Below are 22,091 nucleotides of genomic sequence, written 5' to 3' on the forward strand. Positions count from 1 at the left end.
CTTCGGAAAAGTCTGCCTACTCAAGGAAGAAAAATCCTTCTGTCTCTTTCTTAAACTGAATAAATTAGCTTTTCCTGAAAAAAAAAATGTAATCAAATTATTGCATCTTTTTCTCCAGCAAGTAATGCAAACCATCCAGTTAGTGATTTGGGATTTTTTGCAAAAAATTAGATAGCCATGTACATGCTTATTATATGTGCAAAAAGTCATTGATTCTTTCTCTCTCTTTTCTTTATGGTTTCCCTTGCTTCTTCCATTAAATCCTTCTGTCTTTCGCATTTGAGTTTAATTTTCGTACTCCTTTTTCTCATCTCCATCTTCAGTCTGTTCTCTCTTTTCTCTTCATTCACAATTCTCTCTCTCTCTCTCTCTCTCTCACACACACACACACACACATTCTTTCTTTCTTTCTGACTGTATCTTATTATTTATGAAGTACTCTAATACCTTTACGTTATCTTTCTTTCTTTTTGGTTTCCTGTCTGTTTACTACACCTGTTCTCTCTCTCTCTCTCTCTCTCTCTCTCTCTCCCTCTATCTTTTGTATCTTTATCTCTGTCCCATTTCCTTATATTTTTGTAATTTTCATTTCACTTTCCTTCATATTTTTTCTTTCTTTCCATTCTTTCACTCTTCTCTCTCTCTCTCTCTCTGCTCCGTTTCATCACGAATCTCTTCTGTATCTTTCCACCCGCAGGGTATTTTCAGTTGGGATATTTTAGAGTTTCTGGCAGAGAATGTTGAACATTTCAAGGAATGGTTCCGCCTGGCGGTGCGTTTTGTTTAAATAAATTCAGCGCGCAGATCCAGAGCCAACAATGACACACAAACACAAGCACGTTCGCATCCTTCAAGTCTTTTAAACACACGAGGTTTTTTTTTTTTGCGCCTCAAATCTTCGCAATCTTCGTACGCTATCTGAAGAGATCTCCATCTTAATCAAGATGAGATCTGATTAGATGAAGATCGTCTTTTAATAGCCATTGTAAGCGTTCAAGTACTAATCCCCCGTAAGAATAAAAAGAAACATAAAAAAAACACCATCAACAGTAATGTTACATTAAGCCTTTTTTTTTTCCTGTACTTTTTTTCTGCTCCTTTATTTATCTATTTTCCATTAGCGCCTCCTGGTGACACGCAATGATCGTCTATGTCCTTATCTGAACACTGACGAGGACCTTTTATGATAATACAAGGCGTGGCGGGCGTTATTAAAAACAGAGCAAGTGGCTCCCCCTTTCCTCGTCTTTTGACAGATGAGAGAACTTTTTCTGTGTCGCCACCCGGTTCCGTGAACGACTTCATAGGGCTATGCACCGATGCATTCACCACACATAGCCAATAGCTGATGACCATAGCCGACGGACAACCCTTTCTCGCACGTGATAGTCATTATGCAAGCCCCACCACCCTCGAGGGAGAGATATGCCTCGATAATTCCGATAATCTGGCGACATTAAAATGCTTCCAACGCACGCCTGTGCAACTCCAAGGTCTCTGATTTGCATGATGTCTACTTAACCGTCACTTCCTATTGTGATCGGGACTCTTTGCCATCGTTCATCGAACGATGACATCGTTCTTTCAATGTTTAAATGTATCAAGATAAAAGAATGAATATTTTTTTTTAAAATTTGGTTTCCTATTTTTTTCTCTTATGTTTTCGATGTTCATAAGTAATCTGTTTCTTTTCATTATAATCTAAAATATATTTTCCTTTTTGGAAGACGAAAACCTCAAATATTTTACGGATTGAAGGATAATATTTGTAATCACTCGAGATTTCCTCCAGTCTGTTGTCATTCCAGTTTGTGTCTGGTTTTATTCCAAAGGTTTAAAAATCTGAATAAACATGTAAATAAATTAACAGAATGACAACAGCATATATTTTTTCTCTTTAGGTTTAATTTTGATGGGAAAAAAAAGCTTATTCTAAGTATTTTTTTATTGTTTACATTTTTCTTTCAAGTTTTTATTTTCTACTTTGTCTTTTTATCATCATTTTTTTCTTGCTTAGCGCGAGTCTCTTTCTGAATGCTATTCAATATTCTCTCTCTCTCTCTCTCTCTCCTATTTTAAATGTATTGTTTTTTTGTTTTATGATAAAAAACAGAGTATAAAAATTCCAAGTGAGAATATAAACAATAAAAAACACATTTAGACACTAAAATTTAAATATTTTCTTCCCATTTTTACTTTCTCTCTCTCTCTCTCTCTCTCAAGTTTTTCTAGTTCTTTATTTTTATGTTTTCGCGTTATATTTTATTTCTTTCTCTCGTCCAGGTTTTATTCTTTTAATTTCATAATATTTCCCCTCATATGAAGGTACAAAGATCGCCAAAAAATGACATACTAGCCAAAGAACACACATGCAAAGTTATTAATGTAATTTGAGTTCTTTATTTTTATGTTTTCGCGTTATATTTTTTTTCTCTTCTTCAGATTTTATTCTTTTAATTTCATAATATTCCCCCTCATATGAAGGTAGAAAAATCCCCCCCCCCCAAAAAAAATTGACATTCTTGCCAAAGAACACACGTATAAAGTTACTAATGTAATTCCAATCAACCAGTCTTCATATTTTGTGTTTTTTCTCTTTCAAACTTCTGTTTTAATTCTCCTGAGTTGTTGCCATCTTAATTACTTTCAGACTAATTTTCTGAGACATTTTTTCTCCGTCTTCCATTCTATTTTCTGTCTTTCTTTAGCTTTCTTTTCTTGTAATCTGTCGATGTAAGGTGTTTTGTCTGTTATTCTACTAACTTTTCATCCTAATTGTTTCATTTATCTCTTTTTCACTTCCTCTCTTTCTAATTCCCATCTTCGTCACTTTTAATTCCTTGCTGTTATCTAAAACTCAACCAGTTTTGCAAATTCTCGCGTCCCCTTTAAAGCATACTTCGCCGCACTACTCAACCGACCAACAAGGGTCTACAGGAAGTAAGGAAAAATATAAAAGTTTTGTTCGGTTATTTGAATACACTCAACCGGACATAACTCATCATCGATGTGACTTAATAGACAGCAGAATTGAATAGATGAAATGAATAAGAGTATTGAATGAAAATAAAACCATCGATTGTTTAACGTTGTCATACCATTTCTGCATATAGGATATGATTCATATGTTATGCACACGAAATCAAAAAGGCGTCTAAGGCTTTTAATTAAGAACAGAAAACACAATTAGATCAGTGTTTATGCTGTCAAAGATGAAGTTTTCTTTGTGTGCAAAAAAGAGGAGTGTCTGTTAAGGGAATTCATTTTGGACTTTCGAGCTGACAAAGTAAACATAACAAAAACAATTTTATTCTTGGCTCGCACGTCCTGTTTGTTGCCTTTCAAAATAAAAAAAACCTGAAAAAAAAAACACATCGTTCGCTTTCGTGCACTTCGTACCGGCTCTGCTTCTGGTGTTAATAAACATTGGAGGCTCTGTTGCCAATTAAACCCGAGGATTTGTCGTCTGGAGTCTTGATGTGCCTAATTAAAGACCGTTTCCAACAATGCTAATCAGCAGAGCGGTCCACTTACTTTAAGCAATTTCATGTAGGACTGGATGAATGACCGGAGAAAGTGGTGCCATCTATCTTTTGAAATCACCGACACTGTTTCAAAATGCTTTGAAGTGAACACACACACTGAGAAATAATGAATAATATATGAGATAACAAAAAGGAGAGTGATGTGCCTAGAAACAAAGAAAATATTAAAAGCAGAGAATATTCAAGTAATGGAGAACTTTATAAGAAAAATTTGAAGAAAACGAAGCATTCTTGCGATGCTCAAAGATAAAAATCAGAGTTTTTTTTTTTTTTTTAATTCGGTTCTGCATATCGCATTATTTACCTTCGTTCTTCATTTTTTTTTGTTTGTTTTGTGTTTCAAGAAAAAGTTCTACATCCGGTCTTTTTTTGGCCTTGCTTGTCACCCGAATGGAATTAGACGTGCTATTAACGCCGCTTTTTTTTTTTTTTTTTTTCGTGTCTTTAGTTTCCCAACACGTTTTTCTATTCGGGCTGCAGCCAGCCGCGGTTGCTTTTTTTATCCGAGAGCGTCTCCCTGTGGGTTGCTTATCTGAAAATCGACTACACTCGCCAGGAAGAATTACATTTTTAAAACAGCCTGGCAAACTCAAGCAAAGGTCTGGGAGAGGAGAATTAAAAAAAAAAAAAAAAAAAAAAAAGCGTAGCCTTCCCCTTTAAAGAATGCTTCCCCCGCTATTACGATTATTGACGGGTCTTCATCGTGCATACACATTCGGTCAATTTCCGATATTTCCCCTTCCTCCTACGTGTGGTTTCAGAGCACATTTGTGTATCAATCTGATAATTTTTCTGTCTATCACTGTGCACAGATATGGATTGAGAATAGACAGATAGTACATAAATGGATGTCAATATGAAATTATCTACGCATGTCTATCTATCCACCAATGAATTATCCTGCCTTTCTCTTGAGTTTGTTGTTCATACATTCTCTCTCTCTCTCTCTCTCTCTCTCTCTCTCTCTCTCTCTCTCTCTCTATTTCCCTCTTTAAGGACTTCATTTTCTCTCATTCTCTCTCTCCGAGATCTTTTCATCTCTCTCTCTTTCTCTGAGATGCTTAATTCTCTGTTTCTTTTTTTTTTCTTTCCCCTGAGATGCTTAATTTCTCTCTCTTTCTCTCTTCCCTCCCCCCTCCCTTCTCTCTAAACGTGCTTTATTCATATCTATTTTTCTCAAAATCTAATTCTGGGAAAAAGTTTTTCAAATTGGTTTTCCTTCCTATTTGTTAGCTTTCTTTTCTCTTCGCTGCTTTCTTCAAACCTCAATTACTTTTTTCTTTAAATTTTGCTAATTTAGAAATCTACAAACACCCCATCATTAAGTTACCCCACTTTTCTAAGAAAATTTTCTATGATTCGAGGAATAGAAAGTTTTATATTAAAATATTATGGTCAATCATCGATTACATTTTGTAGATTAAACTCTATATTTACGAGGGCCGCATAACGATGACGAATAAATATTTGAATAACACTCGAATTGTACCGAGTGACTGACTCACTCTGTCTTTACGAGTATATCGTTGCAAAGTAAAGAAAGCTTAAAGTAGCACAACAATTCCATTTAATTCTCTCTTTAATAATATTTCTGCCTTCAAGGCAAAATCATTCTAAAATCAAGACCTTTGAGTCATTGAGGCAATTGCAACATCATTCTGCATATGTTGTATTTCGGAGAAAAACTGCATATTTAACTTATATATGTGAAAAAAAAAATCAGAAATCTTCGTTGCTGTGTTTATTATTTCCAAATGATGTCCCCAATGGATAGAATCCAGTCGAGATTCCCGCTCTTCCTGTTTTGCCTTTTCTTTTCAACGACTTGACAGTTATGGCAGGGCGTGCTCGAGTGTATCGATGCCATGACAACGGGCAAATGGTCGCTACAGACAAGCGGTGCAAGGGATGATAACGTGTATGAAGTTCACGTGCGGTCAGTTAGCCTTGAACTTGTACTGTTCACGATGAACGTCAATGTCGAATCCGGAACACTAATACCAACTGATAAGAGGTTTCTAAAAATACTGACTTGTTTAGTTTGTTCGAGAGAGAGAGAGAGAGAGAGAGAGAGAGAGGAATGATAATTCTTTTATATGGTTGTTCGAGCTGATTTTGCAAGAGATTGGCAAATCTCAGAATTAAAACTTATTTTAAGTGAGCTTCCGAAATAATAAAACAATTCTGAGCTCTCTCCTCCTCGTTTTTTTTTTTCCCTGATGAACTCCATGAAATTATGAAAATTTCAAGGATGCAGCTTTGAATAGTAAAAATAAACGCAACTGACTGTAGACGATATGATGAAATACGTGGCGCCATCTATCGGAATCTATGCGACTATTAAAAAATCGGATGTATGTCTATAAAATCCATTGAACGACGCATTCATTAAGTGGTCATACTTTTCTGGTAAAAGGCGCAGAAAGGGTTGAAGTAGTTCACATGCACAATATAGACTTCACTTCCCGATGAGTATCAATTGCATTCCTTTTAAGATCCAAGTACAATTCTTAGGTCTGGCTATCCCATTTTTTTTTTTTAATTCAATATATTTTCTTTCTTCTTTGGTCACTCTCAGTTGAGCACTGAGTTAGCCAGTATTCATTTTATTTCGTTGATGTTGTCTTTACATGTCCGTTTACCTTAATTGTTGAAAGCTTCGATTTGATTGTATGATCAACTGCATAAACATCGTAGATTATCGACACGTGTATCCCTGAAGCCAAAGAATTTGTGTGTATTAAAATAGGATATGTTTAATGTAAACGCGTCAATGTTCCACATAAATAGCAGGGATAATCGCATAAGATAAGACGTCCAATTAACACCATTAACTATTAGAATGGTGATTTTTTAAAAAAAAAATGTATTTACATGCCACCTGGCATTTCCTGTCCAAAACACCACTTCCTCTATCTCTCGCTTCTCTTTTCTCTTTCTATTCGTTGTTTCTTCACAATGTTTCTTCCTTTGTCTCTTGGATGACTAAGTGATACGAACTCGCACTGCAAGATTACTTTCATGTGTCGTGTTCGAGCAATTGTAGCCATTTATTTGCATTGCAACAGCTGTCAGGTGTATTTACCGATCTTTCGTTCACCTCCAAGTCTGAAAAATATAGGCTGTAGACTTGAATTCATATTTTTACTGAAATTTGATAGAAATCCAATAGAGGTTTTTGAATGAATAGGATAATATAGTGTACGCTTATTCGCCCAGTTCTTAGAAATGATAATATCAAACACCCATCACCACACGTGAATTTCTTCTTAATTTATTTAAAAAAAAAAAAAAAATAGATTTGCTGATTTTATTTAAGAAAAAGAAAGAAAAAAAAAACGCAACGAAATAAAGAACGGCAAATATATTTTTCTATCACATCTTTCAAATTAAAAGGCAATATATAAGAATATGACGTGAGAAGATCAACGTCTTCGTACACCGTGTAATTATTTCTATTCACTTTGGATTCGTTCTTGTGATTTGAGCTTGAAAGACCGAAGTTTGAATTCCGTCTAAGACACGAAAAAAAATTTCAAATAAGGATAAGTTAACCGATCGAAGGATTTTTCTGCCTTGAAAACTCGCATGTTTCATTCCCTCCAAGACATAAATCGACCGGAATACACGCAATTCAAATACATAATGCAACAGTGAGCCCCCATAGCTCAGTCGTTATAGAAGAAGCCCTTTGGACGGAACGACTTGGGTTCGATTCCCTGTCAGTGATGTGAGAACCTTTATTTGGTCTCTTTCGACTAAAGGTGAGTTAACTGGTCTCATACAGAATTAGGGTTTTTTTCGTCCCCCAGAACAGGCAAACTGGCTCTGTGAACACACATGGATTACAGTCATGAATACTTAGGGCAAGAAAGGTAACGGGAAACCACCTCTCCCTAGTAATTAGTTGCAACCCTCTCAAGGAGAGGAGGCCACAGGATTAGGAATGCGGCAGTCGCACAGCCTCAGTTGTTTTAGTTATAATTCCAAATTCAAGTGGATGACTTTCTTATCGAGAAGTTTATATTTTATCAACAAGAAAAGCCAGATAATTGATGTTCAACATACGTATAACGCTACTGTCAAGATGGGTGAAGCAAAAATGCTTTTCATATTCCCCTTTGTCTGTAAAGGAAGTTATTTGGGAAAGAGAGTTTTGTGAGCTTTAAGCTCGCCCTCTGGGGGCAGTTGTATTAGTTATGATCGGCTGGGAGTATTAGAATAGCCTTCGGTCTTTTGTATTTGTAGCACTCTGTTTTAGGCACTTATTTTGGATTCTTTGTAGTTTTGAAAGGTTTGATCGTGAAGTGTGACTCCATACTGGTGAGGCGTAGGTAATAACTGGACGTATGACCATCCGGTAAAGTAGTAATTTATTTTGTAAGTTCAGTTTACTCTTACGGTTGACTATTGGGTAGAGTTGAGCTATTGCTTTGAATGTCTTGGAGCCAATGAGATTGATATGCTTGTTAAAAAGGAGTTTCTTATCCAGTAGTACCCCAAGATATTTGATCTCTGATTGCCATGCTAACTTTTGACCAGAGTGCAAGATGTCTTCCTTGATGCAGACCTTTTTTTCTAGAGAATAACATGGCTGAGGTTTTGAGGGGATTTACTTGAATTCAACACACGTCCTTAAAGGGGCGAAGCAAGATTGCTTTTCATCTTCCCCATTATCTGTAGAGGACAGTGTAGGGATAAGGTGATATTGAGCAATTAAAGCTCTGATCATGGCAGGAGGGTAACAGCAATAGCCAAGCCTCAGTTAGAACTTCATTGGCTACAGCATTGCCATATTTAAAGTTAAAGCCGTCTCTAAAAATTCGGACGATCCCTAGGCCACTCATTGGTGGGCGAAAGACCGTCCATCTCAGCGTTGGCCTTCCACCCACCACCGAGAGCAGAACCGCTCAAATTCCGAAGAAAATCATTCACCGACAAAGCCCCTCAGCCGGCTGTGCCGGAGAACACTTTCCCGGGAGACTCAAATTGCTCCCTTAAGGCAAAAACCTTAAGAGAACGTACTCATAACTCTCGAATCTCAGCGCCCAAGGGGGGTAACAGCAACAGCCGAACTTCAGATAAACTTCATTATTACAGCATTGCCATCTATTACCCTCCAAAGGTCCCTTTCCTATCTTCAACATAGATATATAGATATATATATAGATATATACACGTCCTTATAAGGACTGGCTTAAAGGGGCGAAGCAAGAATGCTTTTCATATTCCCCGTTATCTGTAGAGGACAGTGTAGGGATAAGGTGGTATTGAGCAATTAAAGCTCTGATCGTGGCAAGAGGGTAACAGCAATAGCCGAGCCTCAGTTAGAACTTCACTGGCTACAGCATTGCCATCCATTACCCTCCAAGGGTATTGGATTGAATGACAGCGTTCTCTTAATATATATGAAAGATAAATTTTATTATAAGGTGTGAGAACAGCACGTAACTTTTTGGGGCAGTTTACTTTCTTTTAAAAAGATAAATATTTAATAATTGAAACATACTTTTCGAATTATATAAAATATAATAATTGAAAATAATAAAAATAGGAAAACCACAAACACTAGCTTCCCACGGGTATCTATTATACTAGAGATACGCAATCTGTTGTAGATGGGAGTCACATAAAAATAATATATGTAGTATACATAAAAATATATACTGCACGATCTACCTCCTGTAAATCGTGCAGTATTTCGTGTCAGAACTATCATTCAACTCTTCAGTTCTTTCTCTTTTTATAAATTTATGATGCATTCGTTCTTTTCCGAAGGAAGTTCCCTTCGCATTGTCTTTTTTAATTAACAAACGCTGTTTGATTTTGTAGCCAATGCGACTCGAGTGCAAATGAACGAGATTCCCACTAAATGAAGAATCACTTTATGCAAGTGATGCGAATCTCTCCGAAACAGGTTTTTTTTTTACGCCTGTATCCTTTCAGGGAAGGGGAAGAATTTCTTAATTGCAATCTTTTCCTTGTTAAAAACGATAAAAAAAAAAATAGTTCTTTGTTCGGAATGGGGGTGTGAACGTGCATTTCCGTTTATCTTCCCGATTTATAGCGAAGAGGTAGGAAGTGAACAACAGAGAAGTTTTTTTTTTCTTTCTCTCTTTTTTTTTATTTTTTTAAGGAAGGATTCGATGTTCTCTCGGTGCCAGATGTCCATCAGATATCCACTAGCCGAAACGAAGGACAAAATCATGATCGAAATAGCGAGGTAGCCGTGGAAATTACGACGAGCACACCGTTTGTAGTGTGTGTGTGTGTGTGTGTGTGTGTGTGTGTCAGCATTGTCGCACCTGGTCAGTTTCTGCATCGCTGATTCTTAAAATTCATATGAAAACGGGCACGAATTCCAGATAAATAGAAAATATCCATCATTATGTTTAGATCGTTGCTTTGTTTCCATTCAAGGTCACGAGACACTACACTACCCTATAGAAGCTGAACAAGTGGAGACATTCAGATAATTCAAAAAGCAATTCGAAAACTATTTAGATTCAAATTCATAAATTGAAAGAATCAAAGATGATGATTATTTTTGAAGAAATTGAATAATTTAAAAGTAGAGAACTCTCGATTTGAACCATATTATCAATAACATACGTTTCCAGGCTTGATGAACGTATTGTTTTCCCTTCAAAATAACTTCAGGATTTATCTGATGTAATATTTCCAAGTATTCTTTTCCTTTTCAAAGTAATTTTTCTTAACCTGCCAAAACACAATTGCGTCAAAAGTTCATCTGTAGCGTCAACGGCCTTAGGTTAGAAAGACCCGGGTTCAAATCCCGTCTTGGACTCAAAGACGGGATTTGAACGGGATCGGTTTTATCCCGCAAACCGGACAGAAGACCAAACGAAACATTGATTAGTTAGCTTTAGTTGCATCTTCCGTAATCCCAATAAACAGCAAAAACCAAAACAGAAGCGATTTAAAGGTTAAGAAACATCAACTTCTTATAGGGGTTATTTGGCTATCTAATCTAGAAGTCTTATTTTCTGTCTTGTCTTATCGGTACAACATAGGAAAATCCTGAACGAGGAATTGCAAATTTCTCCGAAGGTAATTTTTGGAGGTAATTCCTTCATGGCTTCACGCATTTAGAAGACGTTTTCGTGATATATATGCATTTTATATGAATCTCATCAAGAATCTATAACACAATTATTACCGTGCATGGTCTAAAGACGAACCTCCGCAGCAGAGTAGGTGTTGTCGAGTTTGTGTAGGAAAAAGACCACACTTCGAATGATATTTACGGCGGAAAAAACTCTTCTTTTTCCAGGAATACCAGACCATCCGAGCCTCCGTACTTCAGTCGGTATAAACGAAGTCCTTTGATCGGAAAGACCTGGGTTCGATTCCCGTCTATGAGTTAGTCGGTCTCATATGGAGGTAGAGGTGTTTTCACCCCGAAACTCGGGTTTTTTGTCCCTCAGAACAGGCAAACCAACCCCGTGAAACACACACGGATTGCAGTCAAAAATACACACTTAGAAGTCCCTCATTGAAGGGCACAACCTCAACCGGTCCTAAGGGACGGATGACGAAAATTGGGGGAACCCCAAAATACGACAACAATCCGACCACTCAGAAGAACATAAGCATGAAAGAGTGGGCTCATCACCTTAGCTGTAATTCAAAACAACAACGGGGTTAAGGATGGATTATCCATAGAAAGATTCTGGTGACAAACGATGGAACTTTTTTTTCAAGCCATTTCAAGTCTTCAACAAAACGTAGCCCCTTTTATTTTTCTTCATTGCCCTTTCGGTGATAGAAATTCCCACTGAAAGTGGACACATCAATATATCAGTGGCACTTGGCCACTGATATATCCCACTGTATCTTCCCTTTTGTGTTAGGTCCCATGGGTTATCGCAGCTAAGTAATCTGACTTCTTAGAAATCTAATATTGCTTGCCATAGGGCAGATAATTCTGTTTGTTATGGCTGTAAATTGCGTGTGTTCTTCGGACCTGTTTGCCTGTTTTGCGACCACCTTCCTATGAGACGGCAATTTACCTTTAGTTGAAAAATCGTGATATGGGTTCTAGATGGGATTAGAACTCGGGTCTTTCTAATCAAAGGACATTCCTACCGACTGAAATAGAAAGATTCTCTCTACCTCTCCAGTGATATATTTAAGGCAATTTTTTTTATCAGTTTATCTTTTAAAAGCCGTTGTTATTATCACTAGATTCTTGCCGAACTCCGGTGAATCCGCTTACGATATCCGTCTGTCTGACTCAGTGTTGTCATTTATCACTCAGAACAAGATAATAAAATTTCGGTGAAGAATATATCGTCGAAGAACTCGTTGTAGGTCAAAAGTTTTTTTGTGAACCGTAGACTGCATAATTATTAGTATTTAATTTGTGTCGCTTGTCTAGACGGAAGGAATGCTACTAACGTGTCTTTCAAAATCTTCACTTTTTCTTATCTCTTTTGTCACCACTTTCTTTGTTTGTGGTCATGCGAAAACATTTTATCTTATCATCTACTCCATTTTATAGAGAAGATTTTCTATGTAATTGTTAGAATTCTTTTTCTGGGTCGTTTACATTAGAAAGAAAATCGTCCACTTTGTCGTGGCTTCAAGTTCCCATTAATTGAATTAAACTTCCGTTTTTAGTAAAGGAAATTCCGGTTTAGGCTTATAACGTGAAAGTCTAGCCCAGTTTGCTGGTATCGAGTCCTATGACTCTGTACCAAAGGAAATTTCATTTTTTATTTATTAATTAATTTATTTTTGAGAGAGAGAGAGAGAGAGAGAGAGTTGGCTTGATTTTCGCTGAATATGCAAGCCAGTAGCATACTGTTCACTTGCATATTTAGTAACTGTTAAAATCCGTTTTGAATATTTCAACACGCATCCCTTGACTAAATGAAAGATCCCAAATTATACAAATTGCAATTGTAGACGTTTGAAAATATGTTTACCATGAAGTCCCCCTCTTTATCTAACGAAAAGTGCAAATGATCTTTAACTAGTAAAGGAAGTAGGGCAAAGTGACGACTGGGTCAGTCTTTAGCATGTTTCTCATAAAACAAGACATTCAAGACATTAATACAGTCTTGAAGAGCTGATATAGGCCTCGGAAAAAGCGCGTGACGTCATCGTCAAGATATTTCGAATACATTTTCGAGTAGTTCGCATTTAAATATTTGCAGAAACCTAAATGAGAAACTGATGAGTCGATTTTTTTTTAATGTAACTCGTATCCCCGAACCATTGAAAATCTATAATACACGAAGACCATGAGTGGGCTGAAGAATTCGTAAAAAAAAAGTGTATTGATTTTTTATAATTTTTACCTAATCCGGTTCTACAGATCGAACATGCAAGGCACTTCAGGCCTCTAACAAGCGGTAGAAAGGGTCTCGCTTCCCACCTAAAGACGCAAACATTCGAACCCGCAGTCTGTTAGTGGGAGAGTGGATCTGCTAACTACTCTGCTATCCAGGTCGCCTCTCACCTGTATATTCCTGTATTATAATAAATAAATAATTATATAATATATATACTTGTTGAGCGTAAGTGAATCTCGCTCAACCAGTTAAAACAGACAGATCATAGAGTTCGATGCCTTGCCGTCCTTAATTTTGAACAACTGACCGGAAGGCGACCACCCGGTCAGAATCCCACTAATGGTAGAACGAATAGAAAGAGAACTGATCATTTACTAGAAGAATAGCCTACGTAAAGTCATTAATTTATATGAATTCGCTTCTTCTGCTAATAAAAAAAAAAAGAGAGTCACACGTAAGTAAATGTTAGAAATATCGGAGAAGTCTTAATATCGTTAATAAGGTTGAACAGCGACTAAATAAGGATTTTGAAATTAAGCACAGCAGATAAAAAAAAAGAAAAAATACACCTGATGAAGATCACTTTGACGTTAATTAAAACTTCAAAATCGTATCTTAGCCACGAAAAGAAAAATGCTACTTTCTCAAGAGAGTTGCTATTTTTCCAAATCGATTTGTGCGCATGACTGTGTGCGTGCATTGCATAAAGATGACGTCTAACCAGCATGTAGACAGACGATGTTGCATTGTTAAAAGCGATTAAAATAAATTGAAATAAATCCTAGCATTGAAGAAGAGAATGCGTAGATTCTTGATATATTTGGGAGCGGTCCATGTGTTTCGAAAACAAGGAGCTGATAAGACAAATTTATTAGGAGTATCTAAAGATTTACACTAATGGGTGTGTAATTAGGGTGCTGGGCTAATGCTTTAAATCACACCGTACTGTTATGGAGTGACTGCTCGCGTTATAACTCTCTTCTTGTTCTCGAACTCAACTCTGTTCCTCGAATATTAGCCTGTTCTTGTGCCCAGGGTGTGTTTTGCAAGTGCTAACAGTCTTTCGCTGATGCACCAGAGGCGTGTGCGTTGTCACAGCCACATGGCTCTGACGGATGGTTCCTTTACATTAATGCATATTTCGAAATATTCCGTCGCATCTGTCATTTGGGTCCAAGCGATCTCTTTGCTTGTGTGGATATGAACGGTTTCACATTTGCTATTGTGTTTGCTATGAACGATCGGGGTTTCTGTTAGCCACGCATTTTTAAAGAATCGTTTATTCCGAATTTATAAGATAAAAAAAAAAAAAACAGGAAAAAAAAAAAGATTGTTATCAAAAAAAAAATGTTGCATTTTTTCTCTTTTTGATTTTTTTTTTCTGGTTGCGTATTTCTTTTCTTTTCTTTTTTTTTTTTTTCAAATTCAATTGTTTCTTTCGTATTTATTTTTCAATTTCTAATGCGTGTTTTCATTTATCATTTAAATATTTTAAATATATTGCGTTTATTCTTTATTTTAAAACCTCAAGGAATGCTAAAATGATCCCTTGAGGTTTTAAGGAATCAGTAGGGGTTCCCCCCCCCCCCCCCCCAGTTTATCCTGGGGTTTTTCATCCCGCAAAGCAGGCAAACCGGCCTTGAGAATTCAACACTACAGGACAGAGGATAAACCGGGGCGTACGGCTGATCACTTTATTCTGTGAACGGTATGAGGTCCGATGATTAATAAATCCTCGACACCACAAGGTAAAAGAGAGAGGAAGATGAGGTAAGATAACAAAGTGAAAAAACTTCCAACTTTCTCTAATCCAGTGGAAAGATCTGGGTTCGAATCCTGTCTGGAACGCGCGAAGAACCTTTTTCAGGGCTTTTATCACTGAAAAGGGCGGTCAGTAACGTAGCTTGGGGTGGGGAGGGGTGCTCCCCGGGCGGCACTTTGAACCTTACCCTTTTATAGCATTTTAGATGTGTATTGAGAAGGGTGACAAATTCAGGGACCTTCCCCGGGCGGCAGAAGCTCTAGCTACACCACTGGGAGCGGTCCATATCTTATCCGGTCTCATACGGATGTGGCAAGGTTTTTCTCCCCACAATCCTTGAATTTCGGTTACGAAATCCAGGGATACTTGGAAGATCTCGGGCACTCAAGTGTCTGTTAGAACCAATGATGATGGTACGTAAATTTGAGTTTCCCTAGCTCCGTCAGTTTCGTTTCACATCGACAAAAGTACATACTTAGAGGGATGTAGCAGAGGACTGGCAAATCGGCTACATCAGTTGCCTAAAACCTTCTTGGATGGATGTAGGCTGTGGACGTAGTAGGTGTGGTTAGCGTATCCGCTCTTCAATCCATAGACTAAAGGTTCATAATTTCCTTTGTGGACGGGGATGTTCGTGATTATCAATAGGTGGGAGATGAATGCCATCGCCCGTATAAGACCCCCGCTTATTGGAGGCCTGAAATGGTTTGGAAAAGTTTGGAGAGAATGCAAGAGAAACGTTATGCATGGGAGAATACACAATTCATGCCATCGAAGACCGAGAATTTAAGATCCAATCTGAAACAATAACAACAATAATGGATCCAGTTTTTTATGAAAAACTTCCAGGTGGGTTCCTGGAGTCTTAAATGGAGAAGTTTTATTTGGAACTTTCCACTTAAGGACTTCGCTCTCCTCTTGAAGTGGGTCCTTAAACATTAATTTCCAATAATTAATTGTTGTTTGTTCGTAACACCAAACAATCCGGATTGAAACAATCTAACAATTCTTGGAAACAATAATTGCCTTTTGATCCTCCTAACATCATCATTCCTCAATCATTACTGATAATGAAATGTTTTTACACATTTTTGGACACGTTAGAGTTTTTTTTTTCTTTTTGGTCCGTGACTTGTTTGTAGTCAATCGTCTAGACGAGGTAAACGACAGCTTCGGGCATCGCATGTACTTTTTGCGTCGAGACTTCATTTACGTGTGAATATAAAAATTGCTAACTACAGAGGCTTTAAGTGTGCATCTATTAATAGAAGTTATGTTGAACTTGGTGAGCATTTTAAGTGCTTCGCATGTGTCATTACGATCGTGATTAAAATCGTAATTGCAACCATCAAAACAAAAAATTTAGATTGTTCTCGGGTAAAGGACATACGAGTACTGTTTCTGAATTTTCTAAACTCTGTTTTCTGTCTTTCCATCTCTCTCTCTTCCCCCACAATTTTGTCACCTTGTCCCTGTTCACTTTCTGTCGATTTCTCTCTCTCTCTCTCTTCTGTTTCCTCTTTCGTTCATTTTTCCATTTCTCTCTGTCTTTTCACCTCTCTTTCTTTCTTTCATTCTTTGTCAGCTTCTTCTATCTTTCTTTCTCTAAAATTGCGTCATGTCTTCTCTCTCTTTTCCCTCTTTTGATAACTCCCTCCCTCTGCATCTTCTCTCTTATTCTTTCTTTCTGCCTCTCTAGAATTGTATTTGTCTTCTTCTCTTTGTCGGTCTCTGTCATTCTGAAATGTTATAATTCCTTCTCTCATTTTTCTACCTTCTTTCACCCTTTGTCGGGCTTTTCCTCCCTCCCTTCCTTCCTTACCTCCTTCTCTCTCTCTTTGTAATATGTTCCCATTGTTTCTCGTCTCTCTTTCACCCTTTTCGGTCTCTCTTTCTCTCTCTCTCTCTTTCACTTCCACTCTTTCATATTTCGATCTCTCTCTCTCTCACTCACCTTTGTTGTCTCTTTCTTTCTTTACTTTACCCTTTGTTCATTTTTCTCTCTATTATTCTTTGTTAGGCTCAAAATGTGAAAGAAATATTAACCGAAAGAACAAAATATAAAATTTAGAAACAAAAGAAAAAAAAAACAGAAAGAAAGAGAAATGAAAAGTAGATTTCTGCACTCTTTCTTTATTTTTCTTCTTTCCGTTTTCTTTTCCTTTTTCGACAAGCCTTTTTTTCCTATTAATAGAAAGAGAATACACATATTGTATAATGTCAGTCGTTTCATTCTTTTTTTAAAGAAATAAAGTCGGAGTGAGCGATAGAAAGTACATAAAGATGAAGCGAAGAAGAGAGAGAGAGTAAAGTAGAGAAAACGAAAGGCCGTGAAAGGTAGAAAAATACAAGAGAGAGAGAGAGAGAGAGAATATTTTTTGTACCTTATTTCGGAAGAATTGTAAGAAAGCTTAAAGATATACATAGACAAATAAAAGAGATAAAGAAGGAAGAAAAATGATAGAAGATAGCAGAAAGAAACATGGGGAGAAACTGAAAACGATGCAGAAATAGACAGAACTGAAGGGAAAGAAGGAGATCTTGAAACAATATGAAACTGGGTAAGAAAGAATCCACAGAAAACAGGAGTTAGTACGTCGGGGAGAGAGAAAGAAAGAGAGAACAAACGAATAATTAGAGTGAAGAAGAAGAAAAAACGGACACGTCCTCACTATAGCGCCGTTGAAAGAACGGTGATGTCTGTCGCTGGAACAACCTGGATTCGAATTCCATCTGGAATCCAAAAGATCTTCATAATTTGTCACCTGCACATTCCCCCCCCCTCTTGAAAGACCGGTCTTTCAAGGGGGGGGGGGAATGTGCAGGTGACAAAAGTTTTCTGTCGGAAACTCGGCTCCTCCCTGTCTAAATTAAACAGGTGGTACATACCGACCTCATGGATTTCGTTTCTGCGTCTCAGTTCTAAGAAATCCTCCCCTCCCCAAGAAATTAATAAAAATGAGATGGCAAGAAAAGCCAGAAAGTAATATCACACGACAGCAATAAATGACTGAAAAACTAAACGCTGTAGATGAACTCCACTAAGACAGATATCCATCTCTACAAATACGAATATCCAAGTACGCATCAAGTTATTCCTGTGACCGCTTGTGAAGAGAGTTTTGAACACTGAAGGGTTAATCCCAACAAGATCGCATTAGGAAGTCTCCTAAAGAAGCTCTCATCACACTGTTTGGATAAGGTAGCGGTCTATTGCTTTGAACAACACGATACTTCAGCGTAGCGAAGCATATTTTCAACACATATCCCTCAGTGACACAGCAAATAACAAAGTGAAGGTGTCAGATTATTCTTACTTCATCTCACTCCATCACTCCACACAAGAATAAACCACATCTTGGACCACACGATGACAAATTAACTTTTTTTTTTCGAAAAAAAAAAATCGGTTCTATCTTTAGAAATAGACCTAATGTCGTCATTCCCCACAGAGTGAAACGAATCAAATGGAGTAGAACATATAAAACCCCTAAAAATGAATCTCTTATTATTCTAAATTCGCGTGTCATCCACCATTTAAATAACTTTCTACCACCAACTACTTAGTTTGAAATACTTTAAACACTTTAGATTATTGCAAGTGCACGTAAGGTATTTGTAATAGAGAAAAAAATATTTTCTGTAACCTTCCAGCTCATTACTACAATCTCTAGTGTTTACTTAACTAGTTAAATTGTTTTCATTATTATTCACATCCGTACTCAGTCAATAGCTAAATAATCTAATTTTCTTTCTTTTCCAGTCGAAGATGAATAGCCCGGAGCATCAAAGCACTCCTCCCCTACAGAAAGGTAACAAATTCGCATATTTTTAGCTCAATTAATTATCGTTATTTGTTTCTTTTTTTTTCTTTCCTTATCATTTCTTAAAATCTGCATGGAAATTTAATTCAGTCTGAAATTTCAAAGCTGTATTAATACAATTTGCTAGCAATTATCCGCTCCTGACTTGTGTATCGCCGACAAGTCTAACAGATAATCATTCAAGTTTCTATGAAAATGCAATTAACGTTATCAAAGAGTAGAATAATTGTTTGCTGACATTTCATTTTTTTTTTTAGCATCTGACTTTTTTTTAGCGTCCCGTTTTGACTAAATTATTTAAATGTGTTGTTTATCGACGTCAGCAGAATTTGAAAGTGAATGAAATCTCTATTACTGTAATCAGAAACTCCGAATAAATTTTTCAGTTTTATTAATCAAAAAAAAAGGGAAGATTAAAACCCTAAATCTATGATAAGAAGAAATCTGATTTATTGGTATATTTGTTCGTTTCAGTTCATTATGTCAAAAAAAAATGTTGTAAAGTGTTCAACAATGAAATTATGGAGATTTCATTGATTTAGAAAACCAAGCTTTGTTGGAATATACTAAAGAGTGTCAATTTCAGCTTCATTATGTCATCAAACTGAAAGGAAATGAACACAATAATTAGTTCATTTCAGTTTCATTACGTCATTATGCAAAAAAAAAAAAAAAAAGATGCACGTGCTCAACAATGAAAATATGATGGAGATTTCATTCTGAAAGCTGATAATAATGTAGAAATTTGTTGGCATCTATCAAAAGTATGTTAATTTCAGATTAATTACGTCATCAAACAAAAGAAATATACACAATAATGAAAATAATGAAAACAATTGAGATTTCATTTATTAAAGGGAATTATTAATATTGTAATTTTCATAAGAATTGTAGTCAATTGATTTTAATACATTGTTAATGTTCAGACGTTTGTGATACCAGAAACAAAGCTAACTATAGAAAAAAGGCTATTTTTACCAATATAGGAAACCGAAAAACAAGTCATAATAATATATGCATATCTCTATAAGAGATAACAACCTGTAGAATTTTTTGGTTTTTATTTTCGTGTCCCTGATACTACTGCATATATTTCCACCAGAAATTTAAATATTTATTCCATTTATCATTTCAATATTTCACTTCGTGTTACTTCATGTTTCAAAAAGTATAGTCTATGTCTTACATTTTCGCCTTTAATGATTATCGGAAATTATTAAAAAAAGATACTAATGGCAATGTCTGGCATCACATAATGTGATATTTTGTTTATAATTCGTCTCGAGATCATTAGAAGACAGAATAGTAAATTTCAAGGAGACTTTGAAGAGAACATATATAACAAGTTATCAAGGTAGACAACAGTCTATCCCCTCCTTGTTTTTTAATCCCCCCTGTTATTCTCAGGTGGCTTTTGGTGTCGCACAGACAGTACAGACGTTAAAACAGAAACAAAAGCCAAGGGCATTCAAAAAATAAAGTCTGAATCAACACGTCTGGTTTATCGTTTAAATGGGCTGTTTGTATTCACAGAGTAATTCTCGTAGTTCAAGATGATATCATAGAGCTTAAAACTATAGAAAACTAGCAACCCATTGCTAATCTACGTCTCGATTATAACAGAGTGAAGAGAAGTCTATGAAATCGTTATAGACCAGACATAAAATAAACTAATACGTAAGTGAAATATTGTGTTATTTATGTTTATTCACACTTCTGCATGGTTTTGTGATTGATGATTCAAGATATTCAGGCAGACGTGTATACATCATCATGTTAGTTGTCATCGAAACGGAAGTGACTAAAATTTATCTGTCTATTTTGCTAATCTGTACTTATTCTAATTTTCTTTTTGGCTTTTATGTCTTCGTATGGACACTATAATCGTAATTAATAAAGATTATAGTAGCAGTATTAGTAACATTTGTTTTTACTACTAGAAGTTTTGTATTACTTATAGCTTAACTTGTTCTTTCTTTCACATTGGAATAAATGATGCGATTTCGTCGTCCTAAATCGTTAAATCATGCAAAAGTTTTTCCACGCACTGGCAGCAAATAAGGTCGCGTACCGGCTAGTCGATGAACTTCTGTCTGGGAATCATGGCTGTAGGGGTTTTTTAAAGACATCTTGGTCATTTCGGTTAAAACCACTACGATAAACGTTTTGGAAGAGAAAGAAAGATATACAAGGTGGCAATTGAAATGGTAGAATATATGGGTAGAGAGTGAGAAAGAAAACAAATAGAAAATACAGAAAGAGAGAGAAGAACAGGAAGAAGAAAGATGAGGGACAGAACAGAAAGAGAGAGAATGGAAAAAAGAAAAGTCGCACATACAGAGAGAGAGAGAGAGAGAGAGAGAATTCGAAGTGAAAAAAAAAACAGACGGAAGGATAGAGCAAAACCGGAGGAACAGAGATAGGAGAGAGAGATGAGGAGGGGATAAGTAGAAGAAGAAAGAAAGTGGAGAAATAGAAAGCTGGATAGAGGGGGGGAGACAGAGGGCAGGAGATAAACAAAGAAAGAGAAACAAATGATAGAAGCAGAAGGAATGGAGAGAATTCTCTTGACATTAATTCACAATACTTATTATACCTGTTCTGAAAGCCAAGCCAATTAAAGTTTCCAATATTTTGGGGCACGAGAGGAGGGAAAGAATGGCAACATGATCATGCTCTTAATATATGCTGCTGATAATACATCAGCTATAGCAGTCTATACAATAGTTTTAACTGATATTTGGAATGGAAAAATAACATCAAAAAGGAAATGTTGGCTTTTAAATTAATGTTATTATATCAGTTCTTCTTTTAGCACAAACAGAAACTTTTGTTCGTGTAGTAGTAATGGGCATTTTCAGACAGGTGCGAATGCTAGTCTTGAAATTCACTCTTACTCTTGTTATCATTGCAGAGAATGAGAGGTGTGATTGAAGTCTAATTAGCGGAATAATGAATTACTGACCATTTAAAACTATATATTTAGAAATTTATGTACATTTAATCATACAAATACAACATTTATTTTACAAATGATATTCTATCTTTTTCAATTTAGCTACTTGAATACAAATTCTACCCTACGGTTCTTCTTTATGAACAGGCCAATAACATCGTCATAAAAAGTTGGTTGTAACTTAAATTTCCCAAGCAACACGCACACTTGTAAAGGCTGGCTGAAGCTCACTGGCTAGAGCTACTTTGACTGCGTATGGCCCGAGTTTAAGCAACAGGGTGAGATGAAGTGGAGGGAGCGGAAATGGCTATGCGCGCGCGTGAAATCACAGTGCTGAAGCGAGGACCTGGATGCTCCCACAACCGAGCAAGCCAAGGTAGCTTGACTAGCGTCGGCCTTCGATACGCAACGTAAAGCTCAATTATTGCCACGCAAGCTTAAAACGTCTTCTGTCTACAAAAATAAAAGCCTCAATGGAATGCTTATAAATGCGTTCATTTATTAACAAATAAATATTACTTCTTTCTCAATTAATGAGCTTGCGCAGCAAGCATGGAGAATTCGCCACTGTTCTTAGATTAACAGAATGCAATGGCAGATTAAAAGATGCTTATAAGAATGCAATGACAGCTGTTACAATAGATGATGATTTGGGAGAATGGTTTAGAACAAGCAGAAGTACTA

At 36.4% G+C, this 22,091-nt stretch overlaps 1 protein-coding gene across 1 annotated transcript in view; it reads left to right on the forward strand.

Moving 5' to 3' along the window:
* LOC150107639 (uncharacterized) overlaps positions 1-22,091 on the forward strand; it is a 192,569-nt gene that overhangs the window by 67,029 nt on the left and 103,449 nt on the right. The window contains exon 3 of the mRNA XM_090392148.1: positions 18,391-18,439. Within this exon, the coding sequence (XP_090248274.1) occupies positions 18,391-18,439 (49 nt within the window). The remainder of the gene's footprint in view (positions 1-18,390; positions 18,440-22,091) is intronic.

Source organism: Typopeltis vanoorti, chromosome 4 (assembly GCF_054136105.1).
Source record: "Typopeltis vanoorti isolate ZY-2024b chromosome 4, IOZ_Tvanoo_1.0, whole genome shotgun sequence".
In the NCBI taxonomy this organism is placed as follows: Eukaryota; Metazoa; Arthropoda; class Arachnida; order Uropygi; family Thelyphonidae; genus Typopeltis; species Typopeltis vanoorti.